Raw genomic sequence first — 26,716 nt, forward strand, 5'->3', positions numbered from 1 at the left:
TGAAAAGGTAAATATTGAATTCACTGACTCATTCATTTTGAGTGCTTCTCTAACTTTGCTGCAGGATGGAACCACCCAGAGAGAATCTTTAAAAAACGTTGATGCTTTTTAAAACTGAGGCTCCCTTGTCCAGTTGTTCTTATTTAATTTGTACAGGGTGTTATCTGGGCAGTGGGATTGTTAGAAGCTGTCTGGATGATTCTTAATTGCAGCAAGGTTTGGGAACCAGTGATTTGGGCTGAGATCTGAAAATTGACTCAGAAGTGACCAGGTGAGGAATGTTGAGGGGATATAAGTCTCCTTGAGACTGGAAGGATTGTATCCCCAAGGGACTGAAAGAAGGCTTGATTGTTGAATCAGAGTGAAAAATGAGGCTGTTGCTTACTGACCTCAGCCAGTTTGATCATGGGCAACACTGAGATTAACTTTGTTAGACAGCAGCAACTAAGAAATTCAAAGTAGGTGAGAGAAAGCCAAGCGCTTATCACCTGGCTAGCAGGTTATAAAACAATTCCATCAGGTGCTTATTTAATAAGCAGGCTTTAGCAAAGCAGACGCAAAGCAGTTCATGCACTCCGTTCTGTAAGCTGCATAAAGCCTCAGCTCTCTGTACTTGTAGGTACAATGACCTGGCCCGGTAGGTAAGGTTTACTTGAGGCAAAAACAACAGCTTCTACTAGGCGATATTCCAGGCCTTTCGCTTAGCATCATAAATCAGAAATCCTCCTAGAGCAATGACTGGGCACAGATACAACTAGGTACCAAGCCACAGGCACCATTTCTCTCAGATGGTACAGAGTACAGGCCTGGCTGGATTTGTATACCCTTAATACGATTAGGGATATGTCTAACATATTTTTACCCATGTACATACTCTGAATATTTTAAATGTCATTTAATGAAATCCTATTATTAAATCTGTCATGCTAATTAACAAAATGTTACTTTGACCAATAAAAACCTATTGTTTTTGTTTTTTTATTTTATTTCAAAATATTAATATTAATTATGGGGGGTACAAGTGTTTTTGTTACATGGATATCTTGTATAATGCTTAAGTCAAGGCTTTTGGTGTGCGTATCACCAGAATAGTGTTCACTGCACCCAATGGGTAAGTGTTTATCCCACACCCATCCTCGTGCCCTCCCCCTTCTTGATTTCTCATGCCTTTATGTTGCCTTGTGCCTGTGTGTGCCCATCTATGGGCTCCCACTTATTAGTGAGAACATGTGGTGTTTGGTTTTCCATTCCTGAGATACTTCACTTAGGATAATGGTCTCCAGATCACTCCACGTTGCTGCACCTGACTTTATTTCATTCCTTTTTATGGCTGAGTGGTACTCCATGGTATATATATATATACCACATTTTCTTTGTCCACTCCTGAACTGAAGGGCACTTAGGTTGATTCCATATCTCCGCAGTTGTGAATTCTGCTTCGATAAACATTCCAGTAAAAACCTATTGTTGCTATTTATTTACTATTGGCATGGTTTCGCTCTCAGTTGATATATAGATCACAGAAGGACTTGCAGTAGCTGCCTCTAGAGCGTGGCTCTTTCTGATTGAATGTCACCTTGCCACCCTAACCTCACATTCTTTATGCATGTTAGCTTGACAACTCCTGGGCATGAAAGTTTAAACCTACCACTATATGCACAATATGCACTGATTGTACTGAAGTAATTTGAAGTAAATTACAGACTTTGTAACAGAAGAGTAATGGTCGTCTCCGAGCCTGGAAAGATTGGAAAAAGAGGCAAGGATAACATTCTTCTTGGATGAGAAAGCTGACACTAATTAACTTTCCTTCTTGCCTATTTATAGAACACAAGAGCTTATAGAGAGCAACGAAATAAAGGAGGAAATAGAGAGCTGCCTGGATGTTCCCTTTTATAAACCGGCAAATGCCTTCATTGTCTGGCTCTGTGAATGACTCCAAGCACCACTTGACAAAAGCATTGCTTCTCCCTTATCACATACAATGTATCGATCCCTATTTTTCCTTCTCTCTCAATATCTGGGGACTTAAATATTAGTCAGAAAACTCTTGATGTCATTATTAAATTATCTTGTTATTCTCCCTGGGTCATTGTATATCCTGCCGGGGGAATTCCTTTGAGGAGCCTTTGGCTGGTTCTCAGTGATGAGGTTCCATCTTTGATCAAGAGAAAAATCAAAGTGAGGACTTGAGGACTGCAGGAGTCACAGCCCTAACCTCTCGCAGACTGTGAGAGCTGCTTTCCCACAGCTAGTTCAAAAGACAAGCCAGGGATTTTGAAATCTGTGTTTGATTTCTTTTTGATACTGCCGGATTACATGGCTTCGGCTGCTGCTGAGGCCTTTATGCCGTTTTCAGTAGCAGAGATATTTACGATGCCTTCTCCAATGCCAGCCACTCACTCTTCTGCTTTTGTTGCCAGACGATTCTTTTGCCTTCATAACAGATCATTTTTAGGGTTGCTTTTCATGAGTCAGCATTTTCTAAGCTCTTTTGTATTACAGATGGAGCCTGTGATCATGGTCTATATTCGCGTTGTCAATAGAAATACAGTGTGAGCCACATATGTCCTTTTAAATTTTCTAGAAGCTGTATTTTAAAAAGCAAAAAGAAACATGAAATTCACTCTAATGATATATGTTATATAAAAATTTTCTAGAAGCTGTATTTTAAAAAGCAAAAAGAAACATGAAATTCACTCTAATGATATATGTTATGTAACCCAATATATCCAAAGTGTTGTCATTTCAACATGTATCAGTAATAAAAATTATTAACAAAGTGTTTTGCCTCCTTTCTTTCCTAGGAAATCTTTATGATTGGTGTGCATGTTACACTTTTTGAACACATTTCAAATTGGAATAGTCACATTTCCAGTGCTCCGTAGCCATATGTGGTTAGTGGCTACCACATTGGACAGCACAAGTCTGTATAGTAGTACAAAGAAACCTGCTGTCTGCATAATCCATTGTTCCTTCAGCTTATCATTTGGACAACTTTTGCAAAGCATATGCCTGAATCCTTCCCTATCTTCCAAATGGGTCTCATGCCCAATGGCACCTGCTTTTGAGACGACAGGGTTACAGGTGTTGCTAGAGGGGAGCGAATTGGCCTTATGGAACTGGAATTCAGACATGTCTTTAGTCCCATGTCCTATCCATTTTGGTTAATTGTTCACGGTGATATAAAAATGACAGAAATAGACTGATAACCTGTGGTAGTAGGAGATTGGCAAGTCAGGAAAGGCATGAGAATGATCAAGCAGTAGAGTTCATGATACTTTTGTGAAACCTGAATTTAAAAATTTAGAAGAAAAAGACTGAGCATGTGTATCTCCAGAGAGCTCGTAGATATTCATACTGCTTATCTTTCTGCTTTAGCACGAGTCTAACGAATGTACTGAAAAGAACAGGCACGAATGGACACTGCCCCCTTCTCTACCTTATTGAGTCTGACTGCGTGAGACAGTGAGGTCCTCATTTCCCACTGTTGACTCCAAGGCTCCCTCATCTGTGTCATCATGAGGCTGATGACTTTCCCCTCTTCAGTGAAAACAGTGAATTCTCAGTTTTGAAGGAGAGAAACTGAGAGGGAGGAACAGATTGTACTTGTTTTCTTCCTGTCTAGTCTTTACTTCGATTGTTATGTAAGAGATTCATGCAAATGATTTTGGCGCCTATGTGTATTTCCAAAAATTCGAAAAAGTGCTGTAAAATCCCCCACACTTGAAAGGACTTTGGGGGCTCTATAATTGTTGGACTCAGAATACTTAATGTAGCTGCTACAGACATTTTTAATTATACTCAACACAGTCATGAGACCAGCATTTAATGTCATATAAGCTGGATAAAAAAATAATCCAAATCAGTTTTCTATGTATTAATTATAGGGTGGTATGCTCTATGTTTAAATTATCATTTTCTATATTATTTCTTCTTTATTTCTTTGGTGATAAAGTTTGAGAATAGGTGAAACTGATACATAGTAATGAAAAGGAATAAAAAAAGTTTGGCATAAACACAGTGGTTGATGCTGATGGGCATTTTGGTGTTGAGAAGATGTAGAAGGATATTACTAAAACCAACCATCCTTATAATACTCTGAAAGGTCTGGAAGGCATTTCCTTTTAATGTGTGCTGTCCAATGGAACGTCTGTAAATGATGAAAATGTCTTGTATCTGTGCTGTCCAAGTATGATAGCCACTAGCCGTGCGTGGCTGTTGAACATGGGAAATGTGGCTGGCCTGACTGTGAAACCTAAGACCTATTTGTTTTGTAAGAATTTACATTTTGATTGAGCTCAAGTCAATTTTTTTCCAAGTTCACATAACAGCAAATACCTACTGAAATGAAAGGTATGCTGAAGTACACATTATTGCCCTCCTTCATTTTAAATTTGGCTGTTAGTAATTTCCACCTCACTTTGGATTTACTCTCCTAGATCAAATCTTATTTTATGTGTAACATTTCTTTATTTAACCCTGGCAGTCAAAGTTATCTGATCTCGGAACCCCTTCAACCCCTTTTGGGTGCTGATAATGACAGAATTCATCTTGCCCAAAATGCAAGAGGCGGCATTGGGCAATATCAGTCGTAACATTTTGGCCTTTCAATGAGTTTCTTCGCTTTCCACAGCTTGATTGTTACAGAACATGATCTTTTAAGCCCTCAGGCTTCTCCCTCTTCCACAAACAAGAGTTAATAATTGTTGCTCTGCTTTCCCAATTCTGCTATCCTAAACTCCCAATTAAGATACACCTACGTAAATGCTTTTAATAGGAGTGTAGAAAGAACTTGTTCACCTCCCTTCCAATTTTGTCTCTTTCTTGATAATCATTTTCCTCTTCCTGTAAGTGCTTATCAAAATACTTTTCTCGCTGGTTTAGAACCTTCTGTTTTAACAACCTTTTGCTTAAAGAGGCTAAATTTAGTTTTTAGACCATTTTGAGCCTTCAGACCATTTTGAGCAGAAATGAAATATATAAAAATCACTGTAGACTGTGGTTTCTCCTTTCTACTACCTTTCTCAACTAGCTGGCTGCACGTACTATAGAAATATGGTCATTATAGATTTTAATATAAACAGTAGAATAAACCAGATTGAGCCTTAAGGTGTTTTGGCTTTATAAACACGTGTTGAAATTTTTATGGCATCTGAATAACATGGGGTTTTTAAAACCTGAGTTTCTGCACTAATTATTGGCTCTGGGAAAGATGTGGAGTTGTGGGGTAGGTTGGCTGCATACATGTCAAATGATTGTAAAAAGTGCTCTGCTGGTGGCAGTTGGCTAAATCCAGTAAATACACAATATCCAAGGAGGCAAACTAGTCCACAAAGCTTCCAAGGTTGGTGAAATGTGTCACTTCACCTCCAAGAGGGGCTAGAGGAGATTGCAGTGGCTTACTGTTGCTCTGCCGTTGGCAGAAGAGCTTTAACCCTTAGGCGGTCAAGAAACATAGGTGTTAACCTTTGTCACTATTTGGTAAATTAAAGGAAGAACCTCACAGGTCATATCCAGAGAACTCAGTGTTACATGGCACCTTTTGTTGTTTGTTTGTTTGTTTTTTTTTCATCACTTCTTTCTTTAAAGAGCTCAAAAAAATTTGGTGCTTTCTTAAATCTTCCTATAATATCCCTGAAGGTCCTTCGAAGATTTTTTATTTTATTTATTTTTTATTTTGATTTTACTTCGTTGAGCTTATTCAGCTCAATAGAAAAATAGGCCAAAGAGAAGCAGCGCTGGTTGAAATAGGGTTTGCCGCCAAAGTTCTTCCTTAATGATTTCTTCTCCACGTGTCCGCACCATGCAGTCCTTGGCAGAGTGCCAACGGAACACATGCTGGAGAGTGACCAAAAGAGTCCCTGAAAATGTGTGCAGCAATGAAGGGTTGCCTGAGATGCTGAGATGCCGCCTCCGCACCTAACACACCTTTTATGGCCTTCGAATGCAAGCATTGCTTCCTTTCTCTCTCTTTCCACGCATGTGCATGAGCACACACACACACACACACACACACACACACACACACCACACACTGAGTTTCCTAGATCTCAACACAATTCATTAGTTAAGGCTTTAAGTAAATAGCTATTTCAGAATAGAGTGGGCCTTTCTGAGTAACCTTTCCCCCTCAAAAAAGAGAGGCAGGATGGAAATTATGTTCTTCTTACCAGGAGCTCCCAGAAACAGGGTTATATGGAAATGCAAAGCTCATACTCACAATAAAAGTCTGTGTATTGGGAGAGGAGACACTCCACAATCCTGAAAGCAAGAATTCAGCAGGGAACAAGTGGCCAAATCTTGAGATGCCAGAGGAGAGATGGATATATGACCTTACTTTTTACCTTCGTCATGGATGGCTTGCAAGGATTAATTAAGTAAAAGTCAGTAAATTTCTTCAAGCTCTTTGCTGAAAGAAGCTATTTAAAAATAAATTATGCTTATGCAGCTTGCATCTCACATGTCAAGCATGCATGGTTAACTGTGTCTGATGTGTAAGTTATGCTTCCTCCGGGTTAGAGCAATGAAGAGCCTTCATTGACCTTCCTTCTTTGACTCAGTGGTAGGACAGAGATTTACAGCGTTATGTGTGGCATCTGGGAATCCGGGCCACTTCTTTGAACATTGGCAGGGTACATAGAGAAACCAGAGCCTCTATGTATGCCTCTTTTTGGAGGCATGCTTTTAAGAGACATAAGGGGGTGAGGTGAGGGACAGGAGTTAGAAAACTGAGAAAATAACTTTCTACATTTTCTTTCAATTTACTTTATTAACTTATTGACTGAGAAGGTAAAAAAAAATTAAACAATGAAAGAATGTATTGTTAACCAGGTATTTTCATTTCCCAGGGCTGCTTTAAGAAAAGACCCCCAACTGTGTGGCTTAAAACAACAGAAATTTATTCTCTCCAAGTTCTGAAGGCCAGAAGTCTGAAGCAAAGGTGTTGGCAGGGCCATATTCTCTCGGAAGTTTCTAGAAGAATCTTTCCTTGCCTCTTCCTAGCTTCTGGGTGTCCTAGGCATTCCTTGGTTTATGGCAGTGCGACTCCAAACTCTGCCTCTGTCTTCGCCTGGCTGTTTTCTTATAAAGACACCAGTCATATTGGATTAAGGGCCCACCCTATTCCAGTATGGCCTCATCTTAACTAATTACATCTGCAACAACTTCATGTCCAAATAAATTCACATTCTGAGGTCCTAGGGGTTAGGACCTCAATATATCTCTTTTTTTGGGGGGAATGCAATTTAACCCATAACACCAGCTTAGGGTAGTTTTCAAAATTATTGAGCAGCCTAAACTTGCTGTTATATAATCATCAAGTGGCAGCCCAGTTTGATGGCTCTATAGACACCATGGATCCCCTCTTCCCAGGGGCACAGCACAAAAATCAGCAAAACTAGATGTTCCGTTGGGTTTCTTTCTCAAGTAAAACCCTATGCCTTTATAGCAGGCATCTTTAAGGGGCATAAATCTGAAAATAGTCTGTTTATAAAGCTTGTTTGAAAGTAGTTGCATTTCCTTCGTTGGCTTTAATACAAAGGAAATAGAATCTATAATGAAAGCAAACTTCTCCAATGTCACCTTAGCACTGCACAGTTGGGTGAAAAGCCTAACACAGACCGAGGGCTGATTTTTCCCTCCTAAATGTTAACATCCATATAGAATTGTGGCATATGGCTCACCTTCTAGAATCTAACATCCTCCTGTCATGAAAATTGGGAAAAGGGAAAACTCATTCTTGGAAGGATTGAAACAGATGGATTCACAGTCAGTCGCACCTTCTGGGAAGCACAATGTCCACCAACAGCGCCAATTACTCCCCAGCAGAAACTCTGACTGCTGTTCGTGCCACGTCCCGCCCCGCACGATAGAACTCTTGGGAATAGTTGCCCGGGCTCCTGGGAGGAATGCACACTTGCTTATCAGCCTTTGCGGGGCTGCGATCCCCCTGGCAAGGAGAAAGAATTGTATTTTTTAGATAACTAGATGCTGGAAGAGGAGGCTCTGGGAAACAGTACACAACGCAGCCCAAGGGGAAAAGTCCTAACGATAACTCCATAAAAAGAGGCTTTAAATGGTCTCAGCTGATCCATATTTTTAGAAAATTGTTTTGACTCAGCCTGCCTGACTGTAATACTATTGCCAGAAACAGCAATGAAAGGGAGATAAACATGATGTTGTGATCTTTCTTTTTATGCTTCCCATGAAGCTGTGGGTAGTACAAATCATGCTTCACGGCCTTTGATTAGCAGCTGCTCGGAAAAGGGAAGCATTTGTCTGAGGCGCTGTTCTCCCTTTAGAAATAAGCTGGAAAGTTGTGGCTGGAGATAGTTCCCCCGGAGGAAGCCTGGTCCGAGCCAGCTTTTGCAGTCCTGTTCTGAAAGACGTGGAGTCTGTTCTGTCTGCTGCCCTGTGGGAAGGGGCAGGGGTGACCCATGGGGCCAGCTGGGGAAGTCAGTGTGTCAGGCCGAAGCTGTCTGAATGTGGTGTGGCCTGTGCCAGCCAGAGCAGGGACCTTCTTCTTTTCTGTGTGACAATTGGTGTTGCAGAGAAAGCTTTGGACAGAGGAATAAGCGGTTTTGTTCCATTTCTGGTTATTTTACTAACTGGAACTTTGAGGGTGTCACTTCGTCTTTTTGAGCCGTAGCTTAGATTCATTCTTCTAAAACTGAGCTACACGTGTACTTACCAGGAAATGCCATGGATGTGTGAAGCCACAGGATAAACCTAGAATATCTTCCAGGGGCATGGATTTGACGCCAACATTTTGGGGAAAGCGTTTTTATATAAAGAATAAGGCTATCTGTGGAGGAGAATGGAAAATTTCGCAATAGTTTTTCAGCAGATTGTGGAAAACCTGTTTCCGAGGAGGACTAAGTTAAGGTATGAGCTCACTCCTCTTTGTCTTTAGGAATATTTTCACGGCCAAGTTTGAGAAGCACCAGATTAGATCATCTTGAGGATGCCTTTCAGCTCTTATATTTGAGAATTCAACTCCAAACCTTAAGATCTCTGTCACGAGCTAAATTATGCAGCCCCCAAATCTATATGTTAAACCCTAACCCCAGTATCTCAGAATGTGACTGTATTTAGAAATAGTGGCTTGGAGAGGTGATGAAGTTAATATGAGGCCATTAGGGTGGGCCCTAATCCAATAAGACTGGTATCTTTGTCAGAAGAGGAAATGTGGACTCCCAGAGACGCTGAGCCAGTGCAGCTTACAGAGGAAAGGCAAGACGGGGTGAGGACACAGTGAGAGGTGGCCGTCTGCAAGCCAAGAAGAGAAGCCTCACAGAAAACCAAGCCTGCCCACACCTTGGGACTTCTAGCCTCTAGCACTGTAAAAAAAAATAAATTTCCGTTGCGTAAGCCACCCAGTCTGTGGTATTTTGTTCTAATAGACTTAGCAGACTAATAATACAGTCTCCCTTTGCCTACTAAATAAAGGCCAACTTTCTTGGCCCAGAATGAAGGACCTTCTGCAAGGGTCATTGACCGCATGCTCACCGTTTAGCCACCACTTTCCTGCCTTGATTGCTATCTTGTTCTATTTTCATTTTGTGCCTGCCCATCTCGGCCTGTCCTCTTCACCTGAGGTGCCTGTGTCTGCTCATCAGAACCCACTCGTCCAGTAAGAACCACCTTCCCTTATGTCCGGCCCAAAATGAACTGACTTCTCTGGTAATTATTGGTTTTGCTGCTAACATGACACAAGTCCCACCTTGACCTGTGGTTATTTCTGAGTTACTTTCCTTCTGCTCAGATGCACGGGCCACTTCTTTGGGGTTCTGAATTCCACAGCGACAAGTAGCACGCTTGCCTCAGAGTCAGAAGCCCACTGGCTCAATTTATGAAGGAGAGAACAATTAGTCTTGTTTTCTTTACCAAATATATTTAAAAATATACAGCTGTTTCATGGTATTCTTGGGGGATTGGTTCCAGGACCTTCCTCAGATGCCAAAATCTGTGAATGCTCAAGTCCCCAAGTATAGCATAGTATTTGCATGTAACCTACACCCACCCTCCTGGATACTTTAAATCTTCTCGGGATTACTTATAATACCTAATACAATGTAAATGCTATGTCAATGATTGTCATACTGTATTGTTTAGGGAATAACAACAAGGGAAAAAGTCTGTACATGTTCAGTTAAGATGCATTTTTCTTCCCAAATATTTTTGATCCACGGTTGGTTGAATTTATAGATTGGAAACCCATGGATACAGAGAGCCAACTGTATTATATATATTTTTTATGTATATATATTTATTATATATTATATATATTTTAAATATTTTAAAATATATCTCATAGTTTGAACCTTGGGTATACATCTGGTGTTTAGTGTTCAGGTTTTTGTTTGTATAAAATTCATGTAAAAAATTCATATTCGGATAAATAGAACATCAGGAATGAGTATTCCTGATTCTACCTTCTACTAGTTCTTCAATGTGAGACACAGCATTTATCCACTTTAGAGTTTGTTTTTACTTTTATTTTCATGTGCTGGTTAGAATAATCTATTTGAAAAAGATATAAGTGATTTCATTATGACTACTTGTGGTAGTATTTTAAATAGAGTATTTTTCCCATTGTGGAACACTTTATATTCATATTCCGATGTATGTTTTTAATGAGCATTTTATATTTTTAAATGTTACAAGACACTAAAGAGAGATGTGGTAGTTTAAAAATTGGGTTGAAGTGAGAAAACAATATTGAACTAACTGGGAACAAAATTCTCAAGTACCTTCAAAACTTCTTTGGGACTGATCACAGATGGAAAAGTAAAAAGTTTCAGTTATCCTTGACATTTCAAGAGAGAAAGAAAACAGAAAGGAAAATTATTATAGCTGTCTCGAAAGAAATTGCTTCCAAATTGTTGTCTCTCAGCTATTCCAGATGGTTTTACTGTTTTTTAGTGGAATTGATGGTATTTTAAAAAGACCTGAAGAAAATAGATGAGGTTTTTCTCTCCTGATGTCCCAGAAGGTGGAGGAAGGAAAAAAAATATTTTTAAAGAATTGTTTGTTTTAAGGGAACAGGCCACCCACACCACCTTATGCAATCTATGGTATGTTCATAGTCTCTAATTTTCTAGTGGTGAAAAGGTGCTTTATGAATATAAATAGTGAAAATAATATTTATCCTAAGCTGAAAAGTTAGTTGAAACCTGTTACAAAGGACTTATATACTTTATTCAAAAATTTATAGTACATAATTTGTATATATTCAAATAATGATATAATCTGCATATATAATTTGTATATGATTATATATAAGGTTTGTGTATATGTGTGCACACATGCACACACACATGTATGTAATGTATATATGTGTGTGTATAAATATATATTTTTAAAAGTCTCACAATAGCTCCATGATATTTTATTCCTATTTTATTGATGAGGAAACATACCCAAGAGAAAGGCAAGAAAGTTGTCCAGGATCACAAAGTCAGAGGGAAATGTGGCCACACTCCTAGGGCTATGCCCTTAATCGCCAAATGGCATTGCAGCACTGTTTGTGAAACGCGTGGGGTGTTGGTCCTCACTGTGGCGTCAAAATCAGTAGTAAGGAGCTGGATTCAAGGCCAGCTCTGCCATGGTAGTTTGTCAAGACAAAAACTCTTCACAGTTTCATGCTTGAATTTTCTTGTTTGCAAGCTAGAGATAAGTAGTATCTGCCGTCAGAATATCTAGAACTTAAAGAAAAAAGTGCCATGTCGATGTGTGATATGCTTGTTTTCATTACCACATAGGATTTTCACACGATACTCCCTGCATTACATTTTTTAAAGTATTTTTAAACACTCTTCTTCTTGGGGTAAGCTTCCAGGCTTCAAGCGGCCCACTGTGGCAGGGTACAGATTACACCGGGTCCTCACCTATGTGAATTCATAGAAAGTCTTTCATTATCTTTTCATTCCATCAAATGTAGATTTTACTACTTTTTAAAAATAGGCCTGCCATCTTATCGTGGTGTTGTCTTGGGGCCCCCGATTGAAGTACTTAAGAACATTAGAAATAAATAAGAAGATAAATTATTTCTTACCCTACCTTTATTTATTTTTTTTTTTTTTAAGTCAAGTAGAAATGAATGAAGAGGGTTTAGAAGCGAGGCGTCTGTCAGTCCTTGGGCACTGGATGTATTGGTTAAGGGCATTAGTCCAGAGAAAAGTTTTATTCTTCCTCCTAAATATTGTTATGTTAGAACGGAAACAGGTTCCTAAAATAGAATTTACACAGTAGAGAAGCTGAAGTTAAAGCCCCAGGGAATCCATCACTCCTTTAGAAGATTGTTCTATCTCAGTTCTCTGTCCTGGGCAATTTTATGACATTAGGATATCAGAACTAAGGAGGGAGATATTTTCCTCCAAATAGTTTTCCCTGTCTGGGTGTGCTCATCCTGAGTGACCTCCAATAGGACATCCTCCCCTGTCACATGCAAACACGACATGTCACTGTCCAACATGTGCAGGGCAATTGGAGTGCATTGCTCTGGTCATTGCCCCATCCCTGGTGGGTACAGACAGCCTTACTCACACTGGTCCTGAGAGAAACCCTGAGGTTCAAAGCAAGCTACCTGCCTGTGGCCACCACCAACCAGGGCAGAGCCTGGTCCACACCCAAGGCCCTCTGGCTCCAACGCTTACTGTCCTTCCTCTACCTACAGCAGCTCCCAATTCAGTACCCCGTTTGAGTTAAAACCCAGCCATGCCCTTTCTTTACACTTTTTGGCCTTAGATAATAATTCAAAAATAATAAATTACTATTTCTCACAGTGGTATGAGAAGGTTCCTTCCCTGGTCCCCTTCTCCCCTACCCACAATCCTGCCCCTCTTTTCTCCCAAGGGGACTTGGTTACTCACACCCCACTAGTTCTCCACCCAGCCAGCCCCTTCCCTGAGGTCATGGGATCCCCATGGTAGCTGTGTGTTAATTAGCATGACAAGCAATGTGGTTCCTCACAAAGTCTGCAGAGATGGGCCATCTTGGTTCCACAGTTGTCTCCACTGAAGACACAACCCCACATCTGCTCCAGTTCTTGCAGGAGACAGGGTGTCTCAGAGCCTCTTCTCCCGCCGACTCTGTCTGTGCATTGCTTGGCTCTGAGTCCCATCACCAATGTCCCTGATACCAGCTCACCCAGTGTCGCGCCGCACTCGCCTGCAAGGACGACGCAACAAACTGGAGTTCTTCCAACAGCAGTTTAATGAGGCATCTAGTCTAGTTACATGGCGAGAGACCCCGAACAGGAAGGACAGTGGGCTTATATACCATTGCAGGTAGTCGTGGCGGGAAGTGATTGGTAGAGGGCCCTGACAAGGCTCCCAGCAATGATTCTATTGGCTATGTGCTCACCCGTAATCAGAGACCGCTCCCAATAACCCAGGGCCCCTGGGAGGGTTACAACATGAGCACATCAGGCAGAAATGATGTTAATATTTCCCACGCCCAGAGCAAAGCACTCCACAGGCTTGAGGGGGAGGAAACTGCGACTTAGGGATTTAGCAGGAATCAAAGCAAAGATCTGTACACATGTCAGGGAAAGGCTTGTAGGTGGCTGGGGATGGCATTCTACTTCATGATGCCAAGGTGACTTGTCTGCGAGACTTCAGACACGTGGCGTCATCTGCCCTACAATTCCAGCAGAAGTTTCGCAGATCTACCATCAAAACAGTACGTCTTGATGTGACGGTGGTACACTTTGTTTTCATAAAGCTACCATTATATAAATAAAAATAAATGTTTGGAGTGGAGTGTTACCTCCTCTTTCCCATTATTTCATAAGAGGTAAACTACTTCTATTTGTTTTGCATTGTGTTGGGACTCTAAAAGCATTTTCTCCAATGCTCTCAGCAATTCTGTAAGAGGCACCGGCATATCCACTTTATGGAAGAAATTTCTTTATGGAAAGAAATTTCTTGGCTCAAGTTTAAGAGATTTGCTGAGGCAATATCTAGTCATTGGCAGACCCAAATTCACTCAAACACAACACTTTATGACTCCAAAGCCTTTGTTTCTAACAGTTTACCACCAAAATATTTATCTGACTGAGGGTAATGGCAGTTCGCTAGCATGCATTTGCCGGAGTCTGATTTAGAATTAACTCTGCATTTTCAAAGCAGGGGTGGAAGGGGTTCAGGGTTTGCAGTGTAAATTTACTTGCACCTTTTTTTCCCCGTGGTAACTTTTCTGACAGGGTATTTTTGGAGCCTAGCCCTGCCTCTGGAAAGGTTTTGCATTGAAGTACGGTGATTATGTATGTTCTTTTTTTTTTTTCTTATTTAAGAGGGTCAGTGTCAGGAGTAATTCATTTTGCACAACACAACAGTGATCCTTAAGAGAAAATGTGTCTACTGAAAAATCCAAGCTGAGCGGCTTGTCTGTACTGGGAGGCTTTATGGCCCTGTCATTCTGGGCTTTGTGAAGTTCTTACTGGGATTTCTGGGGCAGATAGCTGAAGCAAGGTGATCCTGCTTTAGGCTGTAAGGTGGTTGTTTGAGAAATGTGAAAAGCTTAGAGGTATCCATTGCCCCAGATTTGTATAAAAATCACTTTCCCAGTTGATGGTCTCAATTCAGTGCCATCAGGCCTTAGGGATACAGCCTTGTCTCAATTACAGCTTTTGGGTCTAACTTTTGTGTCAGTGTCACAAGTCTGCACAGACTGCTGGCCCAAAGAAAGGAAAGGAAAGGAAGTATGATGATGACAAGAGACTTTATATATAGTGATGCCTGAAACCTACTATAACAAGCCCCCCCACCCCTGAAAAAGGAGATGGATTTATGGATCAATAGAGGAATAGAAAAATGTGTAGATAGGTGATACAGCAAATTTTATTTATTTATTTATTTTTATTTCAGCATATCACGGGGGTATAAATGTTTAGGTTACATATATGGCCCTTGCCCCACCCGAGTCAGAGCTTCAGGGGTGTCCAAATTTTAAAACCTGTTAATCATAGAACCTAGGCAGTGGGTGTATGGGTATTCACTGTACAGTTCTTCCAACTCTTCTGTAAATTTGAATTTTTTTATACTGTCATGTCAGAGGGAAAAAAAGAAATGTTTATTATTCTTATCTGTAGACATGTGGTCAGTTCCAGAAAATGTATTTGTTATGAAGAGGTGAGCAGGCAATATTAGGTAGTGTTTTTATTTGTTTGCTTGTTTTAAACTGGTGAGCACCTGTAGCTGCTAATGCAGAATCTGAAATTGGCAGGTCTAATAGAATGAAACGTTTGCAATTCTAAGACAGCAGCAATATTGTTATTAATATTGACACAAACAACTACAATATACTGAGCTCCTATTATATGCCAAGCTCTGAACTAGACACTTTTATTAAGACTTTAATTTATTTCTAATAACAATGCTAAAGATACAGACACCATGCTAAAGGAACAGCAACCATTATTAGGTCTAATTTCCAGATGAAAGGCTGAGTTCGGAGATGTTAAAGGCATGCTGCTTGGGGGCGCACATCTGGTCGGGGTGATAGCAGGATTCAAGGCTGATACTGTGGATGTAAACATCTGTCCAATGTCCACTAGACCCTCCCTGCTCAAAATGTGGTTGAGGACAGTGGCCTCTGCCTCACCAGGGACTGGTTGGAAATGCAGGAGTTGGGGCCCCTCCCCAGAACTACAGAACCAGAATCTGCATTCTAACAACCCCCTCCCCAGCTGTTTCTGTGCTGCAAAATTTGTTCTGTAGAATTTGGATTCAGTGAAAAGGCCATATGTGGCCCCAAGGCCGCAGGTTCCCCATCCCTTCTCCCTACACAAGACACCGTAGGGTCCCCGAAAGTGAGCATTTCTGTGATTTCAGAGGTGTGGCTGCAGCGTGAGCATTGCTGGCTTCCTCTCTGGCAGTCTCAGAGTGAAGGCTGAAGCTCCTATTCCCATCCTAGCAGTCAAGCGCCCTGAGTTTGTGTCCCTGCGCTGCCTCTGCCTGTGTGATGACGGCACTTAGATTGCCCCACCTGTCTGTGACTCCATTTCTTTGTCTACCAAGAGAGTACACCAGTTCTGGCTGTACCTTCCTCACAGAAAGGCCAAATGTGCCTTTAATAAACAAAAAGGAACAGAGAAAAGCATTCTGATCATGGTAGCAGTATACTAATCCTTTGCACAAGCGTGAGGGCCACCAGACTGTGGCTGTGTCCCTTGTGCTTACTGAGGTTTGTGTGGCTCATGTGACTGCTGGGGGAGTGTCCACTGCTCACACACCCAGGAATGTCCTGGCTGGGGCTCTTGCTTCACTCCACCTAAAAAGAGGACCTTCTCCAAGAGAAGAGGACTGGATAGCAGGCAACTGTGTACACATTGCCCTGCACAAAATCCACTGCCCTCCTCTGCCTGCATGTCAGGGTCTCAAGTTCAACAATAAGATCATTCATTGAACTCTTCCCATGAAGGACTGTGCTGTGCTACCTCTTGGCATATACTATCTCATTTAATTCCTTGCAACCACCCCAAGAGATAGGTATTTTCCCCATTTTACAGATGAGGAAAACTGAGTCCTAAAGAAGTACAATAGTGAGCTGAGGTGCTCTCAACTACTAGAGTTAGAAAAATGTTGCTTGCAATCAGTTTCAATTTTCCAGAAAACTGTCACATAGAAATTGTAAAATCCCCCAAAGTTTCAATGTTTGAAACAGTTTTTTTCCTACCAATGATTGCTTAGGGACTCTAGGAAGAGAAAAGATGACAAGTTATTCATGACTAAAATTAGCTTGGAATATTTCTCTGAGCTAAGGAGCAGGTATTCTGGTGCATAACACACTGTATATATCTTTTGTGTCTTCTGTCACATGAGCTGGAAAAGGAGAAGAAATAAGAATCAAGGTGACTTTTTGAAAAACATTTTAAGAAAACCAGAATTATACACTCTCCTGCAGGATGTTTTCCTTAAAGAAATAATCTTATTGTTACTTGTTAAAATACTTTGGATAGTTAATTATCATATTTCTACTTCATATCTTAGTGTTAGGGTAAGATATGCTTTCCTTGGGTAAACTTCTGATGATAAAGAACCCGTTTCTCATCTTTATGCCTCATCTGCTCTTTGTAGACAGAAGCTCTTTGTGTGCTAAAGCTCACATCTGGGGTCTCCCTCACCGGCACCCAGGGGAGGGACTTTCTGGGTTCCCAAGAGCCCATCCCTCGTCTTTAGTTAGAGGCAACATTAAGAGTGTTCCCCGTGGCTAATGCAGAGTCAATCTTGGAGGAAGCGTGACTTTATAATCTCTTTCTATCTCCCGCCATTCCTCCTTCCCCGTTTATATACAGGGTTTAGTATACACGTGGACATGGAAGGTAAGCCCAGAGTTGGGAGAGTGAACTCTCGGGGACTTGGGAGGATTGGAAAATGGGAGTGAGAAGCACTGGCTGAGGGCTCAGCCCTCAATGTGGATCTACCACCTAGGAGCTTCGTGAGCGTAGGCCTGCTTCCCTAAGCTTCAGCTTCCTCATCTGTGAAATGGGGGCAATGATATATTCTGTATTACCTGTTCTGTAACTATCATATAGTTACTCTGAGGCTTTTGGAAATACTGAATAAATATTACTACTATTTAATATTTAACAAACGTCAGGAATGAGTGAGTTGGGTGCAAGTAACCACGATAGAGCTTCTGGCCTTCCAGGAGATGTAATACTTGCAAATAACGACAGTGCAAGCGGGTAGGCCTCAAGTGAACTGTGGAGAGCGCGTCACAGTGGGAGCTCACGGTGGGGGGGGGGGGGTAAAACCTAAGCTCGCTGTGGGATGGCCAGGGGAGTGGGATGGCCAGGGGAGGCTGTCCATTGAGGTTTCTAGACCTTAACAGCTGGCATTTTCATGGTGGAGTCTGAGCATTGAGGTAAGAAGAGTATCTCAGTCAGAGAGAAGGGATTCAACTTTCAGAGATGAGAAGGCTCAAAACATATTCAAAGAACCAGTAGTAGGTGCAGGAAGTCAGCGATCCCGAGTCAGAAATGTCTCTGAGAGTGGCCGGGGCACGAGAGTGGTCTAACAGGATGGCCATGCCACGGCCCCCGCCAGCCGTGTGCAGGCTCAGTATTGGCACATCTTTCAATTACTCAGGAGATCCAAGAAATCTGAACTTAGGGATATGAAGTCCCGCTTACTAAAACAGGATGTTGGCCAAATCCAACATGTCTCCGGTGGAACTCAGACTATGGCTGGTGAGTGTGTGACTTTGGGTGGACATATGTCCAAGCACTGGGATCACGATAGGTGGAAAAGAGCCCTGGCTGGGATCCAGGAACCCAGGATTATTTTGAACTCTGTGTCTTTGGACCATCTTCTCACATGCTCTGTGCCTCAGTTTCCAGAAAGCACTTTGAGAGGTGTGGTTTACTAGAGTCTAACCAAACCTTCTTTCTGTAGAACACATAAACAGTTTACTCCTTCTTGGGTTTTCAGGGTCTAAAGAGTTATAATACTGAACCTTGCTCTTGTTCCCTCCCCACCACTGAATTTATTTATTTATTTTATTGTTACATTTTTTTTGATAAAGAGACCATTATCTGGGGATGAAAACGAACAAAACTCGTGCACCTAAATTAGCATATGGAGACTTTGAGATGGAAACGTGCCAACCACTTTTAAAGAGAAGCCCAGATAACAGGCCACAAGATTGAGCAGCTTTCATGAGAACAGTAAAGAAAACAATTTCCCTCGCTGCTTACCACAGAAGGGAAGATAAAGGAATTGAAGGATGGATAAAAGTATCCAAAACACATAAAAGACGAATTGATGGGAAACGCTGGTGTGACCGCTGAAGGGGCCATGGGTGGAAAAAGTCACGCTATAAAAAACAAAAAAAAAAAATCTGTGGAAAAAGAATGGAGCAATAGTCATGGAAAAAAGTGAGATCACATAAAAAAAAAAACTTTCAAGATTGGCCTGGAAAAATAAGGCTTTATGGGTTTAACATGAGGACTCTATTCTTACCACCTGCGGAGGGTAATTGGCATTGGCTGAGTAGAGGTTTGTTTTGCCTTCCTGGCGGGAGCCGAATTGTTATGCTAATAGTCCGCTGGCGGAGTGTTAAGTCCTGAGTTTGAATAGAAAGAGTTTTGCAGAAGGGAAAATTCCCAGCCCCAGGTCTTTACTCTGAGCACTCTTTACAGACTTCAGACTTCACTCTCAAATTCGAAGAAACAGTTAGTATCATGACAGATATTTCTAGCATTTTGTGAAAACTGACAATTTCTACTAGGAACTCTCCCCTAGGTAGTTTACAGTTAGACAGAGGGTATCCAGGCTAAGGTTTGGGCCCTGGAGCCCATCTGGGGCTAAAGAACAGATTTCTTTTACAAAACAGCATTATTGCGTGGTTCAGAAACTCCCACCTCTTTGCATTTATCTGCACCGTCTCTTTGCCATTAGCACGGGCTTCTCCTTAGAGGTCATTCCACTGACTTGGCTCTGGAAGAGGGTGAGCCTAAAACTCTAAGGGACTTAGGATGAAATGCCTAATAGTCAATGCATTATTAAAATGGATTTTTTTAATTTAATAATTTAAAAGAGTCATCTGTTGGATTATTATTTTTTTCTTTTTTCGGAGGCAGCATCTCTCTCCAGTCCTAAGGTGACCTTCCTCATGGTCTGTTGCTTCCAGAGAGCTGACTTCAGTGAGGTGCTGGGTGAAAACTAAAGATTGAACTAATTTACAGTAATGTGTGATGGACTCGTAACCCTTAAAAGTTGCGAAGTCTACAGGATTGCAAAAATAGATTGCAAATGAGCCTGAACGATCTCACACCTCTTCCAACAACGCACCTCCCATTACCACCTTCCTCAGGTTGCTGCCTTGATTCTCAGCCTCTTTCCTCAATCTCACTTTTGTATGCACAGATTTTCAAAAAGTGTGATCATGTGACTTTTTTTTCATGAGTCTTTTATGGCAGTGACAAAGGAATTTGGTTAAAATTAAGCCCATATGGCAACCACAAGGTTTAGAAATCTAATAAAGAAAATGCGTGAAAATAATACAAAAGTCTGTGAGCTAAAGATTGTAATCGAACCCTTTACTCCCTGGGAGTAAATTAGGCAACTAGAGTTATTAAAACCTGTCAGGTCACTAACACATCATTTGGACAATCACTTTAAATTCTAGAACGCTCTCTGAGTCCCATTTCTCCGTATGGTATAATACCCAAGTGGTATCTAATTCAGGAATTTCTAAACTCTGCTTCTATGAAACTTTGATTTCCATAACATAGACTGAGGTTTACCACTGCTAGAACCGAACAATGGCAAATTTCTTCCGCTAAAGAAGATGTTCTCACTTTTTAATTTTGTCTACTTTACTTTACAATATAGCACTTCAGTATAGATAATAAGATGCTGGTTAACTTCAATCCAGCCCCTAAGGGCAGCTAGTTAACATCCACACTCCAGGATAGGTTTCTTACCAGGTTAAATTCCTTACCCAGAGACCACACCACAGAGAGGGTTAAAGGCAAAGCTTTTGAATATATCACTATCTATACTTGCCCCAGAAGTTTAATAATTAGCATAAGTTTTATTAGAGATGATTTTTAATTGAGAAAATGGGTGAGATATGAAGATCTGCTTCTGCCTCTCTGCCCTGGTATGAGTGGGGCATGTCCCCAGCAGGGTTTGGCCTGTAAAAGAAACCACTCTAGATATTTCACGTAGGAAGGGGTATTGGCCAGGGATTTAAAGTTTTATAGACCTGTTAGAAAGTCTAGGAAAGTGAAGATCAGAGAAGCTGCTTTGAAGACTTCAGGAAAGCAGGAAGGGCTGGGATCAAAAGGAGCTACAACTGACATCCTCAGTGGGTGCAGAGGAAGGGGACACCTGGAAGCCACTCCCAAAATCTCACATCTACCATCTGCAGAAAGGCTTGCCCCTGGCTGCAGCTGCCAATTCCACAGGAGGGCTTCTCATTGACAGAATATGACCCAGGACTCCTGCTAGCAGGAGAGTTTGCAGAATGTGGTTTCCTAGCCTCTAGCCCTACCTAAAAGGGAGACTTTAAAAGAGAAGGGATGATTTTGATTGTTAACAAGCACTATCAGGTACAGGGCATAGGAATTTGGCAAGTCCAGCATCCTTTTAAAGTGTGTCTTAGATCTAGGATAGCCATCTCCAATAGAACTCTGCCGACTATAAAAATGATCTATATTTCCATTGTCGAATATCGTAGCCACTAGTGCCATGTGGCTATTCGGCACTTGAAATGTGGCTAGTGCCACTAAGGAATTGAATTTTTGAGTTTTACTTCATTTTAATTAACTTAAACTTAAAGAGCTACATATAGCTCATGGCTACTGCATTGGGCAGTGCAGGTTTGGAACTCTCTTTGGTCCTGTTCCCGCTTCCCTTGCATTTAATGTGAGATAATATTGCCTGATCTGACCTGAAGTTTCCCTGAGCCTGACATTGTTGTATTGTGTGTTGAAAATTTCACATAAGGTCCTTGCTAGGATGACTATATGATAGAGTTGTAGGGGGGGTTGGATGTCACTGGGCTTACAGAATTGGTCTTCTAACTGGTTTTAATGTCAACTTGCTAATAAACATTCATCAAGTATTTGGCCAAATTCCATCTGAGACTCCCTTAACTTACAATGGTAGCAAGGTAGTGGGAAGGACGCTGAAATATTTACCTACGTATCCTAATAATTGTGATGGTTAATTAGCCTGATCAGTTTGCGACGTACAATTTTCACCCAGAAATGTTTCTCAGATCTTTGGAGTCTGCAGTATCTCTCCTGCTAGCAAACATTAGCAGATGACAAAGCAAACAAAAACTACATAAATATTAACATCGAAATTCAGATAAGCTAGTTGCCCTTCATTGAACAACTTTTTAAAACATGAGCTTATGTTCATAGTATTTTTTTAAAAAATTCATACATGTAACACAAATTCCCTGTGTATAAAACTGTTCCTAATTTATATGGTTAAATCTACATTACAAAGCATCACAAAGACACCCAGTACTCTACAACAGAACCCTGACTGCCAAGTGCCCTGCCACTTGGAGAACCACTGTCCCACCTGTTGCCTGTGTAGCATTTATACCCTCCTTTCTATTGTCCCCAAGTGGCTAGACCAAGGACCAAGATGAGTGTTTTCATGACTTCTTGACACATATTTTTCAGCTGTAATGAAAAGAACATTCACAAATCAGACTATTTCTCATTTGTTTCCCGATCAGGTAAAGAGAAAACTACTGATGGCTTAAATGTTACTATTTTTCATTTTTCTTACACTTGAATACTTTCTGTCCCAAATGCCTGTCTGCATTTGTCATCCTTAAAAATTGCTCTCAAGATCTCAAAAAGTGGTGTTACTTATTAATTTGAGAACTGAGTATCATAGAAACGATACCACATTGTTGATTCATCATTCCTGGAGTTCAGTTTACACAAAGTTTGGCATCTTCAGGTAAGGTAATTATCTCTTTACCTGATGGCAGATAAAACTAGTTAGCAGTTGTCTTCAGAATGATGTAAATTCTATCCCACACAGCTCAGCACAGTGGTTGGGGAGGAGGAGGGAAAGCAGCTCCACCTTAGATGCCTGCGAAGGAACAGATCATTTGTATGGGTTACAACTACACAGTCACCCACTGGGGCAGGGGCTGGGGACTGGGAGGACAAAAGGGGGTCACATCTGTGATACTCAGGGGTGATAACACTTTCTGACTGATGTGACAAGATCTTACTTTCAGATTAGCCCACACATTCAAATGGTGAGTGCTTAAATCTCATTCCGCTTCTTGTGAAACCATATTAAGCTTTGACGCAAAACTAGACTCACCATCGAAAACTGTCAGCTCAGAATGTGCTGCCATGATAACTTAATTTATATTAAAATAAAACCATCTCTTCTTCAGTTTAATCGTCAGACCTTTGGTTTTAACTGCAAGGAGGACTTAGATTGCAATAAGTGTCTGTCTTCTAGAATATTTCAGAGACCTGTGGATGATTCTCTTGCAGCATAACAGTTCACAAGTTCAATCAATATGCTGAGGTGGTTTGTGAAAATCTTTATGCTCTTTTGGCCCCTGGTAAAATTCGACAATGCTGAAACATTCTGTTTTGATTCTTAAATTGGAAACAAAACATCTAATGAGTAAGGAAGCATAATGTATTAGGAATTTTTGCTTGCTCCTGAATTACTTGTTTGCATGAATTAATGGTTGACTTTTTACATGAATGATTTAAAAAGTTTCTGGATGTATTTCCTAAACAGGATTTGTGAAGTTTTTCATGCTTTAAAAGGCAAAGTTGGAACCAAACTGAGCTGTCAAGCTTTTTGTTTCTTTTTTTTTTTTTTCTTTTAAGCAGACTTGAAATTGCTCTTGGAGTCAAACTGACCTTAGATTGCTTAAGAGAGTTGTGCCTGGTGCTTTCCAAAAAGCAGACACTATGTTCTTGATATATTGCTAAATATTGAATCCTCCCTCACTCCCCAATCTTTATCTATGGATGCAGAGGTGCATTGGTAAAGCTCTCTTGTCTTATCTCTTTGCAGGCTTGTTGATCGGTGCTGGATGCGCCCTCTACCCGCTGGGCTGGGACAGTGAGGAAGTCCGGCAGACTTGCGGCTACATTTCTGGCCAGTTCGATCTGGGTAAGCTCTCTCATGGATGCTGCTCCTTTTAGAAAAAAACCCTTATCTGATGTTTCATAGAAGCAGAAAGTGGAAAATGGACAGATAAGAAAAGTCTATCTTGGTATTGCAGCAAGCACTTGTGTGAGACGATATAAATTTATCCGTTTGTTTAGTGAAGAGTTACGGGTAATCTACTGTTTGCTCAGTACTGTGATGGATATTGTAGATACAAAGATAAGAAACAGCCCCTGTTCTTATGAGTTTATATTCATTGATGAATTGATTCAAAATCATATATTTATCATATTTTTATATTTATCACTGTTGCATGCTGTTGCATGCCAACAGCAACTCTGTGGAATTTGCAGTTTGTCTCAGAAGGGAGGCAAATGAAACAATCAAGGAAAAATGACAGCAAGGGCGAAGGAGTCCAAAGCAGTCTCACTCCAGGGTTACAGACCTCTTTGGGGAAGGAGTGAGCATGGAGCTGGGTCCTGTACAAGTGATGCGTGTGTATCATCAGGAGCAGACAGAAGCACCTTTCAGGCAAGGAATACAGCACCGCAAAGGCACAAGAGAGGAATGAGAAAGCTCCTTAGGAGACCTCAGAGATTCCAGCAGCAGGAACAGCAAGGTGCCACGTCCAGATAAGTGATTGAATGATGAAGGACCAGTGTGTACTAATAACATTTCAGATATATTTCACTTGTAGCCTTAGCATATTCTACTTTGCAATCTACGAAAAATTTGTCAGAGTACTACATGGGTTGCATCATTTTAATGTGTCATCATTGGATAGTATTTCCCTTACTTGATAAACTTCTATTTCCTTAACCACTTCCTTATTTCTTTCTTGTTGGGCATTTTGGCTGTTCCGGTTTCTGTCATTTTAAGACATATTGTAATGAATAGTTTAAAGAATATAAGTGTTTGTTCTACTGAATTATTTTCTTAGAGTCTTTTTCTAGAATTGGTGTTACTAGAACAAGGAATATGAACCCATAAAACGCTTATTGCTATAGGGGAAAAGAAATATCTTTTCCTCACCTGTTGCTAGGTTCATGACTAAGGCTCCTATAATAACAGGCAAATTAGCAAGAGAAAAGCATACAAAGTTATTTAAAATAAATTTTGCATGGCATGGGAGCCTTTGTAAAGAAATGAAGACCTGGAGAAATAGGTAAGCCCATGTACTTTTTATGCTAGTTTTGATGAAGCAGCGGGTAGCTGTGCAGAAGTATTATTAATAGTATGATTGAACAAAGGGGATATGATCTAATAGTAATAAACTGGAGAACTTAGCAAGGCCTGTCTGTTCAGGTTCCTCTCTGTGTCCTTGTGTCTTCAGAGATAAGAATTTTCTTTTTCTCCGGTATAGAAAGGATGGCTCTCAAATGAGGTTCTTATGACCTACGTCAGGGGAATGTCAGATAATCCATGCCAGGGAGAAGGCCAGGGGCAAGGTGAGGGTGACCACACTGCTTCTGCTGTTCTTTCACGTGCCGAGGTGCTGAATTTGGAGGTGGTGTGTCCTGAAGCCCATCACTGCCAAGTGATAGCAAATATATTTTCCCTGCTCTACGGATGGACAGGCTGAGAGTCTGACAATTAGTACATAGTAAGTTGCTCGCTTAAACCCCTAATTTTCACATTAAATATTTTATTGTAAGAAGAAAAATTCTGAGGGATTTGGTCTAATAGTAGTATTAATACATCCCAAACAATGATTTCTAAATTTCTATAACGTCTATGAAAAAGCTTCTCTGTTAGATACTGAGAAGAATGGACAGATGTGACACGACATCAGAGGTCTGTTAATGTGAAAAGGAAGCAAATTTTGTTTGACTTAATGGATGACAACCACCCTCCTGCCTTCCCTCGAAAGAAATACTGGCTCTTTAGGTAGAGACGACTGTGTTCTAAATACCACCTAATTTGCATGCATTAAAAAAAAATAAGAGATTTCCATTTGCCCATTCTTCTCCATGACAAGGCTTCCTAAGTCTGGATTAGTTTGTGATGGCCATAAATGTAGAAAAGGGAAAAAAATGAAAAAAATGCTGAAATGCTGGCACAAAGTTGACTGCCAACTTTCTTTTTTCTTTTTTTGGAAAGCAAACGATGTCCAGAGGAGATATTTTAATACAGTGTTTGGCACCTTCCTTGCCCTGGTGTTTGCGGCATTCTTGGCTGTTTAACACAGGCCCCAACTTGATTAGAATCCTGTCGTCGCTGATCTGTTGTCCCTGTGTGTTGCTATATTAATTAGCAGATTATAATGAAACTCAGGTCCCGTTATTGCAGTTTTCATTACCACACCCCAGTCCTTTGTGTCTTCTCAGCATCGTGGGTTATAATTTTGAATGTCAAACTAAAACTTAAAAAAACACTTGCTTCTTTGCTAGTGGTGATAATCTCTTATGCTATTAAACTCACTAACACCATTTTGGCAATTTAAGACACTATGGTGTTTCCATTTCTGCTTTTTTTGTTATTAAATTTGTCTTAGATTGGATGATAAGAAAAAAAAACTAAAATCATATGCAGGTAAAATGAATTCTAGGTCCCCTGAATAACTTTGGGGGTTTATCAGGTTCTCTTTCTCCAGGTTACTGTTATCTTGGTGGACTCTTGTCAATTTTTCCTTCAAAAAAATACCTAAAAAGAAACTGTAGCACGGAGATATCACTAGGGCCCATCCCACCTAACTTCCTGTCTACTTTGAAAAAATCATTACTATTTCCCTGAATACTGATGAAGGCTGAACTTCAGTGAATTAGTGAAGTCACAAATTACAGAGTTTAAATTGAGAGGGTACCTAGGACCTCTAGGACTGGGGTTGTGAGTCACAACATGAGTTTGTGGGCATTCTCAGTAAGGACAGGGGCACAATTTTAGTGACATACATGGTGCTTGCCTCTGCCACACCCCGGCTCTGCCACTTCTGAGACTCTGAGCTCATTTCTGTCTCTTCTCAAAGGAGACAGACAGTGTGTGGGCACATCTTCCTCCCAAGGGTTGGGGAATGTTAATGTTTTTAAAGCTCATGCTTTCCTTACTGTAGAATTTGGGTCACTTGTTTGGCATGCTGTTTTTGAAAT

General features: G+C 40.8%; 1 protein-coding gene across 1 annotated transcript in view; it reads left to right on the forward strand.

Annotated features, from left to right (window-relative positions):
• Positions 1-26,716, forward strand: part of LHFPL6 (LHFPL tetraspan subfamily member 6) — a 221,478-nt gene that overhangs the window by 172,191 nt on the left and 22,571 nt on the right. Inside the window, exon 3 of the mRNA XM_045566961.1 lies at positions 23,535-23,633. Coding sequence (XP_045422917.1) covers positions 23,535-23,633 — 99 coding nt within the window. The remainder of the gene's footprint in view (positions 1-23,534; positions 23,634-26,716) is intronic.

Source organism: Lemur catta, chromosome 13 (assembly GCF_020740605.2).
Source record: "Lemur catta isolate mLemCat1 chromosome 13, mLemCat1.pri, whole genome shotgun sequence".
Lineage (NCBI taxonomy): Eukaryota > Metazoa > Chordata > Mammalia > Primates > Lemuridae > Lemur > Lemur catta.